This window comes from Hyla sarda, chromosome 7 (assembly GCF_029499605.1).
Source record: "Hyla sarda isolate aHylSar1 chromosome 7, aHylSar1.hap1, whole genome shotgun sequence".
NCBI lineage: Eukaryota > Metazoa > Chordata > Amphibia > Anura > Hylidae > Hyla > Hyla sarda.
The window spans coordinates 230,300,779-230,319,310 of NC_079195.1; the positions used below are offsets into that span (position 1 = coordinate 230,300,779).

An 18,532-nucleotide genomic window follows, 5' to 3' on the forward strand; every position below is an offset into this window, starting at 1 on the left:
TGGACTTGTAAATGGATTTCTTAGATCATTGTGGGGTTATGGGGCGTTGTTGTGAGGAGCGCTTGTACGGACGCAACTATTTATACCGCTGTGCCTTGTCCAATGATTAAACTTGTTTTTATATAACGTCCAAAGGTGTATTGGATGATTGTCATAGGGTCATGTGATGTGTCAGACCTGAGATCAATAGATTGCAATGCACTCTGGGAATAGCCATAAAGTGAGGGAGTTGTAGCACTACACTTTCACCCCCTTTACACGTTTCTGTTTTGGCTTTGCTCTTCCTCCACCGTTCACTTATATTTGTTTTTCTGACACAAGTTGTGTATGGAGCCGTCATGTCTGTATTCAGTGTAATAAAGGTGTAAAATGACGATGTGCATGATTATTGGGTCTCCAGATTCTGGGCAGGGGCACATGGATTATATAGGAGGGAAGTGTTCAGGTTTGAGCTCTATGGCAACTTTGCCAGCAAGACCAGTCACAACTGGCAAACATCTTCAAATCAGCTGGTGCCTGAAATTATTGATATAAAAATCTTAATCCTTCCAGTACTTAACAGGAAGTGGTGTTTTTGTTTTGGTTTTTTTCAGTCTGACCAGTGCTCTCTGCTGACACCTAATGCCTGTATCACGAACTGTCCAGAGCAGGAGAGGTTTTCTATGGGGATTTGCTCTGGACAGTTCCTGACATGGACTGAGGTGGCAGCAGAGAGCACTGTAGTCAGACTGGAAAGAACTATGGTGGTTATTGGCTTTATCCTGTATAAATTCAGCTTTCAGGAGCACCTGAAAGCTGAACTAATTTATGCAGGATAAAGTAAGCAGCTGCCGAAGTTCGTGACGAATTGTATTACTATAACTTCGCTCATCTCTACTCACTAGCACAAATTCTGCAGATTTAGGGAGATTTGTCAAAACGTGTCTAGAGGGAAAGTTGCTGAGTTGCCCATAACAACCTGATTGCTTTATCTTTTTTGGAAAAGGCCTCTGGGAGGGAAGCAATCTTGCTGCTATGGGCAACTTTCCATCTTCAGATTGTTAAAACAAGTCGGCTCTATCTGCTATGAATGGGTTTTTATAGATGCCGTATCACCAATGACACAAACTCTACTGTCCACTTGGGTCATGGCAGAAGGTAAAGAGTGGTGATCCTCTGCTGTGTAAGTGTGCAGACCCGGTAGGGGAGAGGATGGTCTCAGAACAGAGAGGTAAGTAATGACAGATGCTTCTGCAGGTTTTTTACCAGATGTCAGTGACTCTAATGTGTAAGGGTGGGGTCATACATAACAGATCCACCTCACCCCTTTGCAGTGGCAATCCGCTGCTTCTAGCAGCCACAAGGGCCTGTGGATCCATTATGTGTGACCCCCACCCTTAAAATGACTCTTCTGCATATCACATGGATTTTAGATGGGCCTCTCCCCTTTATTGGTTACATTTCCAAAGCCACTGGTTTGTATATCCATAAATGTAAGGGAACACACTGTAGATGTTTTTCTTTGACATGTCAAAACTTTACCAAATTTGTATTTTCTGAAAGTTTCCATGTGACTACATTTCAAGTCCTTTCATTCTGTGATCACTAGAGGCACCAAAAAATAAAAATATATATTCAGGCCAGAAGAAAAAAGACCAGGAGAATAACACATTTTAAGGCAGTGTTTCCCAACCAGTGTCTCCAGCTGGTGCAAAACTACAACTCCCACTGGCTGTCTGCGCATGCTGGGAGTTGTAGTAGTGTAACACCTGCACAGACTTTGGTTAGGAAAAGTTGTAGGATAGATAATCTTCAAAAAGATACAATGTATTCCAAAAGTCTTCAGACCCCATTACATTGTTTCCTTATGTGAAAAAGTAGAATTTTTTTTTTGTACTCATTGGGAAACACAAATACTGACAGGTATAAGATCTTGTCACTAGGAGGCACTGACACTATGGGAAAAAATGGCAGCTTCTCCCGGACAGGATAGACCCGCCCACTGGAAGTGAGAATCAGTTTTGTCACAAAGCTGTAGAAGAAGCCAACAAGAGATATGGAAACCCCAGAACCAAAAAAGATTATCTGGGCAAACACAAAGACAGATGGGACGTATTTGGGGAACACAGACCCTGATGGGGTGTACCAAAGCAGTCCTCCAGTGTGGGGGAAAACAACCACCAGAGACTAAACCATAACCACCACAAAGCCTGCGGGTGAGGCCCTGGGCCAAGAATGAGCATCTAGAAGCCCCCACAACCCATGGGGATGCCAGGGAAGAAACAGTCCTGTGCAGAGACCAAAGATCCGACAGCCGCATAGAGGGACAAGAATTTTCATCCCAGTTGCAGACCACCCTGGAAGGCAGGAAAACTCAGTGGAAAGGAGAATGACGAGAACCTGGCGAGAAAACACCAGAGAAATCTGTGTACACCTGGGAAGAAGGTGAGCCCAAGTAAGGTGGAGGCTCGAAACTGGAAAACAGGGCCATCGGCTGAGAGGCAGGGTGCATGCTAAAATAAACAGAACCAAAAGGCTTCAGGTACCAGAACCACCACGGGACCCAAGAGTATGATCCTGAGCCAGAACTGCAGTCAAGAGCAGGAGAAGGGAAATATGTCCACACAAACAAATCTGGCCAGACTGACATAATCCAGCTCAACAGAACACCCTCCATCTTGGGTGCCACTGACCCTGAAGGAGGAGAAGGGGGGAAAGCGGCTAACAAGAACTGGAATGCCTTTAGAAGGGGCATCTCTGAGCACTGGGGCAGAGGACATGGGAACAGGAGGTTCCCAGGACTCAGGAAGGTCCCACACCCAAAGTGTGAGAGAAAACCCAGCCACAGCAAAAAGCACCAGGGAATGAACTTCTGAGACAAGACTAGAAGTAGCGCGGGTCCAGCCCCAGGCATCCGGGAGGGTACCCAACGCAAGAAAACTCTCCAGCACCTGAGAACACGAACTATGAGGGGAGAACAAGCCGTGGACCCCAATGAATCGAACAGACCTGAAGACCCTGAGGCAAAGTCCCAACAGGACGGAATCGGAGGGGAGGGGAAAGAGAGCTTAGCCACAACTCCCAGGCACCGAAAGGCTACTCCAGCAGACTGTAAGGTCAAGTGCGGCGCATCTTGGCCAGGGGACCAACTCAGGCCAGGGGCAGAGTGGCGGACTAGACAGACGGGAGACCGGAGAATCCCCCAGGGGGAGATATCCACTTAAAGACCCGGCAGGAAGAGACGGTTAGGCTAGGTTCAGACTACGGAATTTCCGCCTGCAATTCCGCTTTGAAATTGCAGGCGGAAATTCCGCTTGCTAAAATGTATAGTGTAGTGAATGGTTTTCCGTTCACAAATTCACACTTCGGAATTTGTGAAGAAGATTTTCTGAATGGAAAATCTGCTTGGAAATTTCCGCCTGAAGAAAGGCATTGCTCTTTCTTTAGGCAGAAATCCGCGCAGAACACATTGCAGTCTATTGGAGACTGCAGTGTCCGCGCGGTCCTAGCACCGACTGATTCAGTCAGCGCTGGCCGCACTCAGAATCTCCGGGCGGAAAATTTCTGCCCGGAGATTCCGTAGTCTGAACCTAGCCTTATAGTGTCTGGAGTCCCGAACTCTTCCGGACCGTGTCCAGAACCAATTAATTCAGCATGAGAACTGAACATCTTAGAAGACTGACGAGAGCCGCGGCAGGAGACTGCAGGAACGGAGTCCACAGTCTCAGGGTCCTGTAGGTGGGAGGTGCCCTTGATCACCATGATTAAGCCATCCACCATGTCTGCTGTGCGAGAGGACTGCTCCGCATCTGATCTGTGGGTCAAACTAGACTCTCATAGCTCCCAAGGGAGCAAGTACAGCCCCGGCAAACCAGATTGAGAGCCGGTGGCCAGGAAACAGGATCTCAGCTGGGAAGCCCTGGCAGACGAAGCGTGGGACCTGGGCCAGACAGGGGAGTGGGAGCAGTAGCACACTCTGGGGACCACACTCGTCCAAGCAAGGAGATGGCCCCTACTAGGAATCCTGCAGAGGATTGTGTGGTTTGCGGGGAAAACAGCATTACGCCGGAACCGGAGAGTTCATTGACTCAGTCCGACATGCCAACAAGAGGGCAGCATGCTCCAAAGCGGACACCGTCCTCAATGTCTTCAGCCAGCATTAGGCCATGCTGTATCATGCCAGGCTGCCATAGCAGGGCAAGTAGGGTCAGTGGGGGACCCGTACCCAGGGTACAACCTCCTGTTGCTGGCCGTTGGCCCATACTGTTATGTTCCGTGCCCCTTTGTCGCATTTGGGAGATCAGGTAACGCCATGCTCCTGTCGCCCATCCTAGAAAAATAAATGAAAAAGAACCTAACTATACATACTTAACTAGAAAATAATAAAATAATAGACCAGGTCTGGGGAGCTCACAGACCTGTGTCTGCCTCCTACTGACACTAAGCTAAAACTGATTGCTCCTCCCTGGCAGGAAATACCCACCCACTGGAAGTGAGGTAGACATTTTTTCCATAGTGTCAACGCCTCCTAGTGGCAAGAGCATAAACCCATCAGTATAGGTGTCCCCCAATGAAGAACGACCGAGAAATAGAAGTTAAAAACCATTTCATAGACTTAAGTGACATTTGTCTCTGGCTCCTCCCATTTCGGAGATGTTTCTCCACTTTGATCGGAATCACCTGGGGTAAATTCATCTGATTGGACAATACACAGTCCTGTCTATATAAGGTCTCTCAGCTGACAATGTCTATCAGAGCAAACACGAAGCCATGAGAGGGAAAGAACTGCCTGTACAGTTCAGACACAGCACTGTCTATATAAAACGTCTAACAGCTGACAATGTATATCAGTGCAACCACCATGAGGGGAAAGGACTGCCTGTAGAGCTCAGTCACAGCCCTGTCTATATAAAGATCTCCGCTGACAATGTATATCAGAGCAAATACCAAACCATGAGGAGAAAAACATTTTTGCTGAACTGAAAGTTCCCAGAAGCTCAGGGACCTCCATCATTCTTATATGGAAGAAGGAACAACCAGGACTGTTCCTAGAGCTGCCGCCCACCAAACGAAGTTATCGGGGGAGAAGGGCCTTAAGAGAGGAGACCAAGAACCCAATGGAACATCTCTGGAGAGACCTAAATATGGCTACCACCGACTGTCCCATCCAACCTGACAGAGATGAGTCGATCTGCAGAGAAGAATGGCGGAAAATCCCCAAATCCAGGTGTGTAAACCTTATGGCCTCAACCCAAGAAGACCGGGGGCCGGGATCACTGCCAAACGGGGCTTCACCTAAGTCCTGATTAAAGAGTATGAATACTTATGTCACTGCAAGATTTTAATTTTTTAATTTCAATAAATTAGTAAACATCTGTAACATTCTGTTCTCACTTTATCCTTATGGGGGATTGAGGTCAGAATGATGGGAACGCGAGGAGCAACAGTATAAATAGTTTACAAAAAGAAATGAAAAGGGGCATCATGACAGGAACCAATCCTGAGTTATATCCTGTATTATACCCCAGAGCTGTACTCACTATTCTGCTGGTGGGGTCACTGTGTACATACATTACATTACTTATCCTGTACTGATCCTGAGTTATATCCTGTATTATACCCCAGAGCTGTACTCACTATTCTGCTGGTGAGGTCACTGTGTACATACATTACATTACTTATCCTGTACTGATCCTGAGTTATATCCTGTATTATACTCCAGAGCTGTACTCACTATTCTGCTGGTGAGGTCACTGTGTACATACATTACATTACTTATCCTGTACTGATCCTGAGTTATATCCTGTATTATACTCAAGAGCTGTACTCACTATTCTGCTGGTGAGGTCACTGTGTACATACATTACATTACTTATCCTGTACTGATCCTGAGTTATATCCTGTATTATACCCCAGAGCTGTACTCACTATTCTGCTGGTGAGATCTCTGTGTATATACATTACATTACTTATCCTGTACTGATCCTGAGTTATATCCTGTATTATACTCCAGAGCTGTACTCACTATTCTGCTGGTGAGGTCACTGTGTACATACATTACATTACTTATCCTGTACTGATCCTGAGTTATATCCTGTACTCACTATTCTGCTGGTGAGGTCACTGTGTACATACATTATATTACTGATCCGGTACTGATCCCGAGTTATATCCTGTATTATACTCCAGTGCTGCACTCACTATTCTGCTGGTGAGGTCACGGTGTACATTGAAATTGAAAAAAAATGAAACATTGTTGCAAAAGACAAAAATTGCCAGTCACACGCTCAGGAGAAAAAAAAAAAAACTTTATTTAGTCACCCCCTCGAACAGGCGCATAAATGGGCCGGTTTCCCCTGACAGTGGGAGAGTTACGATCAGTGCAAGCGGCTGTGGTCATGTCACAGCCATCAGGAAGTCCCCAGGTTACCATCCTGTCATTTCCTGTACTGCCCCTTTAAGGCGTATTAGCTTTAACTTAGCGATCTGCAACTCGCGGATCTCGCGCAACTACAACTCCCAGCAGCAGACCACGCTGGGAGTCGTGATTTTACCCAGAGACGCCTCTGGCCGCAGACCGTTACGTGTTACATGAGCGCCCGCGAGCCTCTGCCGCCTGTACAGTATTATATCTACAAAGGCTTTAGCTTTGGAATTAAACCATGTGCAATAAGTCTCTTTTTATTAATAGTATTACACAAAAACTGAAATATTCTGGCAGACTTGCGGATAAATTATGAGGAGGAGATCCCAGCCCGGCACAGCTTCTCCTGTCCAGGCCGCCAGCTTCACACGCTCAATTGGGCGCTAACCCCTCCCCCCCCTTAATCAACAAAGGGAGGGGCGGGGCTTGCTGAATATTTTTTTATTTATAATAAAATAATTATTTTTTTAACTAAATATACAAAGTGATTATAATGAACCGGCCTCTGCTGCTGCGGGGACACTTTGCCAGATACACCCCGCAGCAGCAGATAACAGTATTACAGTGTTACTATATATATATATATATATATCCATAGAACATGGTGAAACGTATCAGGAAAAGGAAAGTATGGACGGGACATCGAGGTGAATTAAGGTATAAGGCAGTGTTTTCCAACCAGGGGTGCCTAACACTGTTGCAAAACTACAACTCCCAGCATGCCCGGACAGCCAAAGGCTGTCCGGGCATGCTGGGAGTTGTAGTTTTGCAGTAGCCGGAGGCACACTGGTTGGGAAACACTAGTGAATGCAAGCTAGGTGAGTGAAAGAGCAGACATTTCCTCCCCCCCATCAAAATTATGCAAATTTGTCAAAATTTTGCCAAAAAAAAAAAATTACAGAAAAACCCAGAATCACACAAATACTGTCGTCTCCTTCAAACAGAAAAAAACAAATTACATAGAAAGCTATAATAAAAACACATTAAACGTCCCGATATTCAAGTATTTCAGGATTCCTGCACCTTTAACAAGCTGGGCAAAGATGTCTGAATGAAACCCAGTGCAAAAAAGGAAAAAAAATCCCACAAAAAATAAAGGGCGAGACCAGGGTTAATAGGGGCCGCCGCCCAGCTCGCCCAGGAGACCGGGGTTAAAAGGGGCCGCCGCCCAGCTCGACCTCTGGGTGTTTGAGATTTATTGGAATGTGATGCAAAGGTAAAAGTAGAAAAAGGAATCCAGATCCTTGGAGATCGTAGCGGGACTACAGTACAGAGTAAAGAAAGACAAGGAGGGGATGTCGGGGAGAAGGAGCCGGCCCAGGAGTTTGGTTTTTTTTCTTTTTTTTTTTTAATGTGCGATCTGGAGAGCAGCTCGAGGCTGGAGACACTTAGAGGATGCGGTGGACGTAGGGAGTCAGACAAACGCATTTCATACAGTCTCTTTAGGCACTTAAATTTTTTTTTTTTTTGGCTGGTGTAAGCCGCCCCAGATGAAGACGGAAACCAGTACGGCAGGGTTACTGGCCATCGTCGTACAAACTGGGTTTCTCGGTTTAAGAAAAAATAATAATTAAAAATACAAAAAAAAAATATATATATAAGTTGGTGACATCCGTCTTCTGACATTTCCACCTGGTGTGAGGTTTCGGGAGATCTCGGACGTCGGTCTTGGAGAGGTTATTTTTTTTGATTTTATGTTTAGTTCTCCTTGGCTTTGCCGTTTTTGGCTTTGCCGTTGTGGTGTACGGCTCCGTTGGCGGAGATGCTGGTGGTCTTGGGGAGACGTCGTCCTTTGGTGTAGGCCTGGTACCAGAAATTAGAGAAGAGTATGAAGAAGACTGTGCCGTAGATCCAGATGAGGTGGATGAAGATGGGGAACTGGTAGTCGCAGGAGGACATGAAGTAATACTGAGTGATGTGGATGGAGACCAGGACGAACTGGATCTGGAAGACGGAAAACATAAATTGGGCCGATGACTGTGAGAACATAAGGCGGGGTCATGATGTACAACCCAAAAAAGTCTCAACACTCTTACCAGCTGAATGGCGGTCATGTGCTTTTTCCACCACAGGAACCTCTGGAAGCGCGGTCCGGCAGCAGACAGGCCGTAGTAGAAGTACATGATGACGTGGACCATGGAGTTGATCATGGCGTGGAAGGATCCCATACCACCTGGAGAGACAGAGAGCGGTCAGAGGAAGAACAGAGACAGGCTCAGAAGATCAGGATGGACGTCTAATGCCCTCACCTGGGCCGAACTTCACGCCCCACCACCAGCTCCAGGGCAGCACCGAGTGATGGAAGATGTGTAGGAACGTGATCTGACCGTTCTTCTTCCTCAGGATAAAGAAAACCTGCAAAGACAAGAGGAACATACTGAGAAAGTAGGAGACGAGAGGAACAAACTGAGAAACAAGGAGCAGAGGAGTGTCTGGGCAGGAGGAGACGAGAGGAACAAACTGAGAAATGAGGAGCCGAGGAGTGTCTGGGCAGGAGGAGACGAGAGGAACAAACTGAGAAATAAGGAGCGTCCGGGCAGGAGGAGACAAGAGGAACAAACTGAGAAATGAGGAGCAGAGGAGCGTCCAGGAGGAGACAAGAGGAACATACTGAAAAAGGAGGAGACGAGAGGAACAAACTGAGAAACAAGGAGCAGAGGAGCATCCAGGAGGAGACAAGAGGAACAAACTGAGAAATGAGGAGCCGAGGAGTGACTGGGCAGGAGGAGACGAGAGGAACAAACTGAGAAATGAGGAGCCGAGGAGCGTCCAGGAGGAGACAAGAGGAACAAACTGAGAAATGAGGAGCCGAGGAGCGTCCAGGAGGAGACAAGAGGAACAAACTGAGAAATGAGGAGCCGAGGAGTGTCTGGGCAGGAGGAGACGAGAGGAACAAACTGAGATACAAGGAGCAGAGGAGTGTCCGGGCAGGAGGAGACGAGAGGAACAAACTGAGAAATAAGGAGCGTCCGGGCAGGAGGAGACAAGAGGAACAAACTGAGAAATGAGGAGCCGAGGAGCGTCCAGGAGGAGACAAGAGGAACATACTGAAAAAGGAGGAGACGAGAGGAACAAACTGAGAAACAAGGAGCAGAGGAGCATCCAGGAGGAGACAAGAGGAACAAACTGAGAAATGAGGAGCCGAGGAGTGACTGGGCAGGAGGAGACGAGAGGAACAAACTGAGAAATGAGGAGCCGAGGAGCGTCCAGGAGCAGACAAGAGGAACAAACTGAGAAATGAGGAGCCGAGGAGCGTCCAGGAGGAGACGAGAGGAACAAACTGAGAAATGAGGAGCCGAGGAGCGTCCAGGAGGAGACAAGAGGAACAAACTAAAACTAAGATTCAAGGAGCGTCCGGGCAGGAGAAGCAAAGTCTGTCATGGTCGGTGGATGTCAAGTAAATATGTCACCTAAATCGTTACTGATTACAGAAGATACTGTTACTGTTCACTGATTGGAATTATTTTTTTTAACTTTATTTTTAGTGGATTATTATGGGGGCAGCCATCTTGCCTGACCTGTTTTTAAAGAGGACCTGTTGCCAAACCCCCAAAATGTGATTTTACTTACACCTCTTAAGGTGCCCTGATCACACACCATTGTACAGCTTCTTAATACGCCCTCCCGGTCCTGACATATGAGGGGTAACTGTTTATCTGACAATTCAAAAGAAATCTGTCAGATGGGCGTCAACTTAATTTTAAAAATGGGAGTGAAACAGGTTAAGGGGCGGGATTATACAGCCACCCTGATTTTATAATCCCGCCCATCACCCGATTGTCAGTAAACCTATAAACCTTTATATCTCAGGAACTGAAGGGCATACCAAGAAACTGTAACCTGGTGTGTGATCAGAGCTGCCTCATATATTTAATAATAATGCAATCACATTTTTTGGGTTGCCACAGTACTCCAACATTTGACACCTTATTCCGTATCCATGGGATAGGGGATAGGTGTCTGATTAAAGGGAGGTTAGACTGCTCCTACTCCCCGCAATCTCCAGAACAGGACCCGAATGTCCCCTGGCACGGAGCATGGAGTCGAAACGTCTCCTTCATGAATTCTCTATGGCAGTTCCACCAAATGTCCTTTGTAATTACATCAGTTATTGGGGCAAAAAGGTAACAACAAAAAAACACTACAATTTTGTAAATAATTGTTATTTATTTTTTGGGGGGCATTTTGTTTTCACACAGCACACTTTACAGTTAAAATGACAGTTTCTCTCTATTTTGTAGGTCCTTGTAATTACAACAATACCAAATTTGTTTAGGTTTTATTTTATTGTTCAACTTTTGTTTTATTTTTTTGATCTATAGGGTGACTTTGTTCTATAAACCAGTGGTTCTCAACCTTTTTTGCTTGAGTTCCCCTTGACAGCTTATTCCCAAAAAATTGTCCCCCCATATTAGAGACATTTTGTAATGATTATAGTATAATTCATATGCTTTACTTTCCTCTATAACAGGCCCCCTGTTCCTCTCCCCAGTCCCCCGATTTACAGGTGACGTCTTCTCTAACCAGAGTTGTTTACTTTTCTTCTCTATCTGGCCTAGACTGACATGAAGATTTCTCCCATACAAGACGTCTCCACAGAACCAGCCAAATAAACATTTTAGGCTCCTTTCTGCAGTACAATACCCTCCTATTTACAAACTCCCCATGTTTATTGTCAAACACAGTAATAGTACCCGCTTTGTGTCCCCATAAAGTAGTTAGGCCCCCTCTGTGCCCCCAAATATAGCTGTAGGCCCCCAGACTGCCCCCATATATAATTGGTGGCCCCCATACTGTCCCGCTTTGGGGCTCCACTGCTCCTCTGGTCTGGGGACCTATTGCCATGGCTCATAGTAGTAGGTCCCCGGTCTGCAGGGGCAGTGGAGCAACAAGATGGTAGTTACTGCCCACAGCAGCCCAGTGCCCGCGCTTCCCTTTAGCCGTCCTCCTGCCTCCGCTCCTCGGTGCAGTGACGTCAGCCGACCATTTTTTTAAAAAGTGGTCCAGACCAGTAACCAGTGGCTGCCATTACTGATTTTTTTCAAGTACCCCCTGGAGAAGTGCTTAGTACCCCTGGGGTACTACAGCTATAAATCTCTTAGGTGCTGCAGCTGCTATTGACTGTGGCATCTAAGGGGCTGAATGCCTGGACAGACTGTTCCTGTATCTCTAGTAATGCCTAGTTAGATGTAGGAGTCATTTTTGTACAACATGAACTTCTTTTCCTATATTCAGAAATAATCTGAGCAGACGGCATCTCCAGTCTCATTGCCCCTAGAATCAGACTCTGTCTCTATTTCAGCATGGAAATTGGTACTTACCGTATCAAACAATTCTATAAACTTGGAGAACAGAAAGAGCCAAGCTACCCGGACCATCTAGGAAGAGAAGAGAACAGAAGAACCAAATTAATCTCATCGGACTCAGTCTCCTTTATTATTCTGGTTACTATAGATACATAGTAACAAAAGTCACTTCAGTGGGGTTGTCAGGCAGCAAATCCCATAGCAACCATTCTGTCTACGATTATTCAGGTTAAAAGCAAAATTGCCCCTTAAAGGGGTATTCCGGCTTTATACATCTCCCCTATCCAAAGGATAGGGGATAAAATGTGAGATCGCAGGGGTCCCGCCGCTGGGGACCCCCGCGATCTCCCTGCTCCACCCAGCATTCTGTGCTGGGCGCTGCCTCCGAGACGGGGACGTGATGTCACGGCATAGACATGAATGGAGGGGGCGTGACGTCACTAAGGGGCGTGGCCATGATGTCACGTCCCCATCTCTGAGGCAGCGCTCGGCACAGAATGCTGGGTGCTGCACCCAGCAGCGGGACCCCCTTGATCAGACATCTTATCCCCTATCCTTTGGATAGGGGATAAGATGTCTAGGGGTGAAGTACCTCTTTAAATGAGGGCAGAATAGTGACAAGGTGGCTTTTTACGACTTTTTATTTTGCCCAGTCTCTTTGTAAACCGCAATATCTGACGCACACCATAACGTATTGTTATCTCCCCACAGTTTACACTGGGAGTGATTTACAGTCCCGCGGGGCGTCCTGGTGCTGGTTACCATGGTGGGTAATGAAGGAACAGATAACCGGAGATAGCGCCAGACATCGCTCTGTGTTTAGAGAGCAAAGTTCAGCAGGTGGCAGCAGGTGGTACCGTCTCCAGGGGTGTGAGATGGGGGGGCGTAGTTAGGGGCACTATGCGATTATGGATTTCCAGGAGTTCTCACCTGCAGATAATCAATAGTTGGCGCCGTGCCAGGCAGCGCACACGCATCGCACTCACCCTTAGAGCCGTTGGCGAATTGGAGGTGTCTACAGGGTCGCAACGCCAGGTGTATCCAGTCAACCAGCCCGACATGAAGAACTGCGCCAAGGGATGAAAAAAAATAATAATTAAATGAATTGCACAGGGCTCGTTTCGACATTGGCCCATTATCGCTTTATGGCCACTGTAAACGTTATCGCAGCGTGATAATGACAAGGTCAGCGTGCTGTCGCATTAGTTAGAACTTTACAGAGATCGGATCTGCGCTGGACCAGCACAGTGCCCATTCACTTCAACAGTCATCTCTCCTGATCCCCCCATACATATGCATGCTCTGTGCGGCTGAGTGTGCACCTGTCCTCAAAGAGGAGAGAGGAATAAGACACTGCCAGACATCTTTGGCGCTGGCTTATCTCCAGGGAGAACAAAAGGGTTGGACACTGAATTTGAACACGTCTGAGCTTAGTTTCCTCCGATATCATGTGTCAGGGAGAACTGGACGGCTCCCATACACATTAAAAAGGGCAACTGACAGCAGGTAAATCCACACTAAACCGGGGTTATTGTGCAGGTGAACCGGATTATAATGAGGTATCACGGTAATCTGGTTCACCCACAGGTATCACTGTAATCCAGTAAATCCACTAAGCCCAATACACAAGGCCATAGTGTGGGTGAACGGAATTACAATGAGGTACTGTACTCTAATTCACCCGCAGGTATCACTGTAATCCTGTTCACCCGCAGGTATCACTGTAATCCTGTTCACCCGCAGGTATCACTGTAATCCTGTTCACCCGCAGGTATCACTGTAATCCTGTTCACCCGCAGGTATCACTGTAATCCTGTTCACCCGCAGGTATCACTGTAATCCTGTTCACCCGCAGGTATCACTGTAATCCTGTTCACCCGCAGGTATCACTGTAATCCTGTTCACCCGCAGGTATCACTGTAATCCTGTTCACCCGCAGGTATCACTGTAATCCTGTTCACCCGCAGGTATCACTGTAATCCTGTTCACCCGCAGGTATCACTGTAATCCAGTTCACCCGCAGGTATCACTGTAATCCAGTTCACCCGCACTGATTGCAATACACGGGGTTAAAGTGTGGGTGTCATGGCTTACAATGAGGTATCACTGTAATCTGGTTCATACACAGGTATCACTGTAATCCAGTTCATCCCGATACACCAGAATACTCTCATGTGCACTTTAATCTTTCCATTCCATCTATAATCCTTGTGAAATTGAAAGTTTTGCCACTTTTTACATAATATAATTGGTAACTCCACTGCTTTCTGTCATTGAATGGAGCACCGTTTGTACCAATGAGGGTGAACATATCCAGGCTAAATGATCCTCTCACAGCCAATCCCATCAACAGCGTAAATTTCGCTCCTGCTCTAATAGTTCGTTACAATGTATCAGTGCAGGTGATCTGTCACAGTCTGGAGTCCTGGCTGTTTAAAACGCAGGTGAATGTACAAAGTGGATACAATTGTAACAAACACTCAGCTGTGAGGAGTAATAGGACGGGACAGGTGTTTAAAGGGGTGCTCCACTTTCCAGCGTTCGGAACATTTAGTTCCAAACGCTGTGTGTGGCTGCAGGGGTCGGCCACGTCCCCTCGTGACATCACCCCACGCCCCCTCAATGCAAGTCTATGGACAGCTGCCACGCCCGCTCATATAGACTTGCATTGAGGGGGCGTGGTGTGACATCAAGAGGGGGCGTGGCCAATCCCCGCAGCAGCACACAGCTTTTGGAACTAAATGTTCTCAACGCTGGCCAGTGGAGTACCCCTTTAAAGGAAATCTGTCACTTGCACTAACCTGTCGGGACAGACAGTGCAGGTGACACTGATGACAACGGTACTTACCTTGTCCCGTACCGTGGCACTGATCTCCGGTAATCTTCTCCGTTAAGTCCAGCTCTGGGCACCCGGCTTGGGGCACGGGAGGAGCGTAGTGACGTCACCGCTGCTGCTCTCTGCTGGGTCCCGGGTCCTGGGAACAGCAGCGGTGACGTCACTTCGCTCTGCCCATGCCCCAAGCCGGGTGCCCAGAGCTGGAGTTAACGGAGAAGATTAACGGAGATCAGCGCCATGGAACGAGACAAGGTAAGTACCGTTCTCATCAGTGTCACCTGCACTGTCTGTCTGTACCGACAGGTTAGTGCAGGTGACACTGGTGACAGATTTCCTTTAAAGGGGTACTCCACTGGCCAGTGTTCAGAACATTTAGTTCCAAACGCTGTGCGCGCGCTGCGGGGGTTGGCCACACCCCCTCTTGATGTCACACCACGCCCACTCAATGCAAGTCTATAGGAGGGGGCGTGGCAGCCACGCCCCTCACAACAAAGAGAGTTACCCATCCGGGAAAATGAGACTGAATACATAACACTCATTGCCCTCTAAGAGCTAAGCCAGTGTTTATCAGGGCGCCTTCAGCTGTTCTCAAACTACAACTCCCAGCATGCCCTGACTGCCTTTGGACTGCGTTTCCCAACTAGCGTGCATCCAGATGTTGCAAAACTACAACTCCCAGCATGCACCGACTGCCTTTGGACTGTGTTTCCCAACTAGCGTGCATCCAGATGTTGCAAAACTACAACTCCCAGCATGCCCCGACTGCCTTTAGACTGTTTCCCAACCAGTGTGCATCCAGATGTTGCAAAACTACAACTCCCAGCATGCCCGGACGGAGTTTGGCCGTCCGGGCATGCTGGGAGTTGTAGTTTTGCAACAGCTAGAATCCCACTGATTGGCAAACACTGAGCTAAGCATTAGGTCAGGAAAGGGTTTCAATCTTTAGATGTAAAATAAAATTGTGCATTTTCACTGACAGCAAGCAGGCATTGAATAAAACAAAGTATAAAAAAATTTATATATATTTTTTTAATAATAATATAATTAATGATAATAAAATAACTAGAAGTTTTTCACTATAAAGTTATATTTGCGCCAAAGGGGGACAACCATCGCTGCCGACTCACCTCGTATACGGTATAAACAGACAGGGCGACCAGGCTGAAATTATAGACCACCATCAATGGCTTGAGGTCAAAGGGCTTCCGATTGGCCATTATTCTCGGCCCCAGGGACAGAACGAAATAGACGTAGAACAGCAGGATGGCCCCGGCCAGGAACGGGGAGTGCATCAGGGGGTATTGTCCAATTCTGGGATCTGAGGGAAGACAAGACGATTACTGGTGATCATCGAAGGGTTAAAAAAGCAATGATCTGCGGCGCTGGAATATATTAAGACTGTGGGAGCGGAAATTATTGGTTCTCAGCCCTTTACAGCGATGGCGGCTACGAGGAGAACCGTAATTAGAGACGGGGGGTGGGGGGGTTAATACATGTGAACCCACGCGAAATGGAGAGAGAATCGGCGCCAAGCAGACAGGTGATGGCGTCACGCGGTGCCCAGATCTGCTAATTTGTATAACATTGTATCCACAGCTCTTCCCGGATTTGCATCTTCTCTGTGCACATCGCTTCAAAGTAGTAACAAAGCGCACACAAGACTAAAGTGTCTAATACCGTCCTATATGGATCAGCCATTCAGGATCCTGGAAAAGCTGGATCCTGGTTGGCTATACTAGTTATGCGGCAAGTAGGGTGGGGATGTGCTGGAGCTGTATACTCTATGATCCAGCTTTCCTAGAAACAGATATTGCTAAGAACTGGCTGAGCAGATGTTTTAAAGAGGGTGTACGACAATTAAACCCATTTTTAATTGTCTATAAACAGTGTTTCCCAACTGGGGTGCCTCCAGCTGTTGCAAATCTACAACTCCCAGCATGCCCAGACAGCCTCAGACCAGGGTTTCCCAACCAGTGTGCCTCCAGCTGTTGCAAAGGTACAACTCCCAGCATGCCCAGACAGTCTCAGCCGAGTTTTTTTTCAACCAGTGTGCCTCCAGCTGTTGCAAAACTACAACTCCCAGCATGTCCAGACAGCCTTAGACCAGTGTTTCCCACCCAGTGTGCCTCCAGCTGTTGCAAAACTACAACTCCCAGCATGCCTAGATAGCCTCAGACCAGGGTTTCCCCAACCAGTGTGCCTCCAGCTGTTGCAAAACTACAACTCTCAGCATGCCTGGACAGCCAAAGACTGTCCAGGCATGCTGGGAGTTGTAGTTTTGCAACAGCTGAAGGCACCCTGGTTGGGAAACCCCAGTCTATACTAAATTGTACATAAAGTTATTTTACTACCTTTCATTCTTTCCTTCTGCTTTTGAGGCAAATGGTCGTCTCTGTTGTCTTCATCAGCCCAACTTCCTGTCTGGTGTACATCCTGTAATGTATTTCCTGTTCCTGTGTACTGGACGCTCTAGCCAGGAACTCAGTCAACCTTCTCTCTCTTCCTCTATATGGAAGGGCTAGAAAAAGTACCTCATAACTATCACAATGAGGGTTAGCCCCTCATTGTGATATTTATGAGGTTCTTTTTCTAGTCGGTGAAGTAACCTATAACCTCATGGTCATCTAGTGCTGTGATGCACATTATCAAATATTGATCTTCTTTGGTGATACATCTATATGGAAGGGGTTATAGTCAAGAAAGTGTAGTAAGATTAAGATAGAGTTGACTGAATTCCCGGCTAGAGTCTCCATGAAGTCCATTACAGGATGAAAGGAAATCGGGCTGAAGACAACAGAGCAGACCGTTTGCATCAGCAGCCGAAGGAAACCATAGACCCCAGTAAGATAGTTAAATAACCTTAGTTACCAATATATGATATATTTATTGTCTGTCTACCATTTAAATAGTTTATTTCTAGACTTTTTGATTATTGGTGAATCCTCATGTCTAATCGAAGAGGTTCTGACCAGCTGTTCACTGCTTTAGCATATGCACTGTGGGCAAAAGTACTCAAGTACTTACCAGCTGCTGTATGCTCCACAGGAAGTTGTGCAGTACCTTTCTGTCTGACCACAGTGCTCTCTGCTGACACCTCTGTCCATGTCAGGAACTGTCCAGAGCAGGAGAGGTTTGCTATGGGGATTGTTTCTTACTCTCGACTGTTCCTGACATGGACAGAGGTGTCAGCAGAGAGCACTGTGGTCAGACAGAAAGGAACTGCACAACTTCCTGTGGAGCATACAGCAGCTGATAAGTACTGGAAGGATTAAGATTTTTATATAGAAGTAATTAACAAATGAGAATAACTTTCCAGTTGCTATGAAGACATTTTCTTCCTGCAGAGTACCCCTTTAAGTCAAAAAAAGAGCAGAGCTACCGCAACCCAGCACTGACACTACACCTCTGCTTCCGGCCCAGGGGTGCTGGGTTTCGGCACGTCACCTATCAGACATTGATGGCCTAAATAAAAGTGCCCGAAAAACCCTCTAAAGCATCTGTATAGCCATTTTAGCAAAATTCCTGGTATATCTGGGACGATAGACGATATTGATCCTGCTCTCCTAGCTGCATAACTAGAATAACCAGTCAGGGTCCCGCCTTTCCAGGATCCTGAAAGGCTAATCCATATTTAGCTATATCTGAACCTGAATTGATCCTATCCCGGACACTTTTTTTTCTCGTCTGCTCTTGGTCACTTACTTTGTAGCGATGTGTACAGAGAAGATGCAAATCCGGGACGAGCCGTGGATACAACGTATTCAAATGAGAAGATCTGGGCACTGGGGGGCGCCATCACCTGTGATCACCTGTCTGCTTGGTGGCGATTGTTTCCCCAAATTGAGTGGGTTCACATAGTTTCCCCACCCTGCGGCTCTAATTATGGCTCTTCTTGAAGCCGCCATCGATGTGAATGGACACTGTGTAATGCTTCATTTCCCCTGTGGTGGCGCTGCAGGGAAACCCACCACATACTAGAAGGTTTTC

At 47.0% G+C, this 18,532-nt stretch overlaps 1 protein-coding gene across 3 annotated transcripts in view; it reads right to left on the bottom strand.

Annotated features, from left to right (window-relative positions):
• Nucleotides 1-6,830: 6,830 nt before the first annotated feature.
• The window catches only part of ELOVL1 (ELOVL fatty acid elongase 1), a 72,316-nt gene continuing 60,614 nt past the window's right edge, over nt 6,831-18,532 (bottom strand). For all 3 annotated transcript variants that reach the window (XM_056533048.1, XM_056533047.1, XM_056533049.1), the window contains 6 exons: nt 15,673-15,863; nt 12,696-12,776; nt 11,725-11,781; nt 8,653-8,758; nt 8,440-8,576; nt 6,831-8,347 (listed from right to left, as the gene is read on the bottom strand). In XM_056533048.1, the coding sequence (XP_056389023.1) occupies nt 8,102-8,347; nt 8,440-8,576; nt 8,653-8,758; nt 11,725-11,781; nt 12,696-12,776; nt 15,673-15,863 (818 nt within the window). In that variant the 3' untranslated portion in view covers nt 6,831-8,101. The remainder of the gene's footprint in view (nt 8,348-8,439; nt 8,577-8,652; nt 8,759-11,724; nt 11,782-12,695; nt 12,777-15,672; nt 15,864-18,532) is intronic.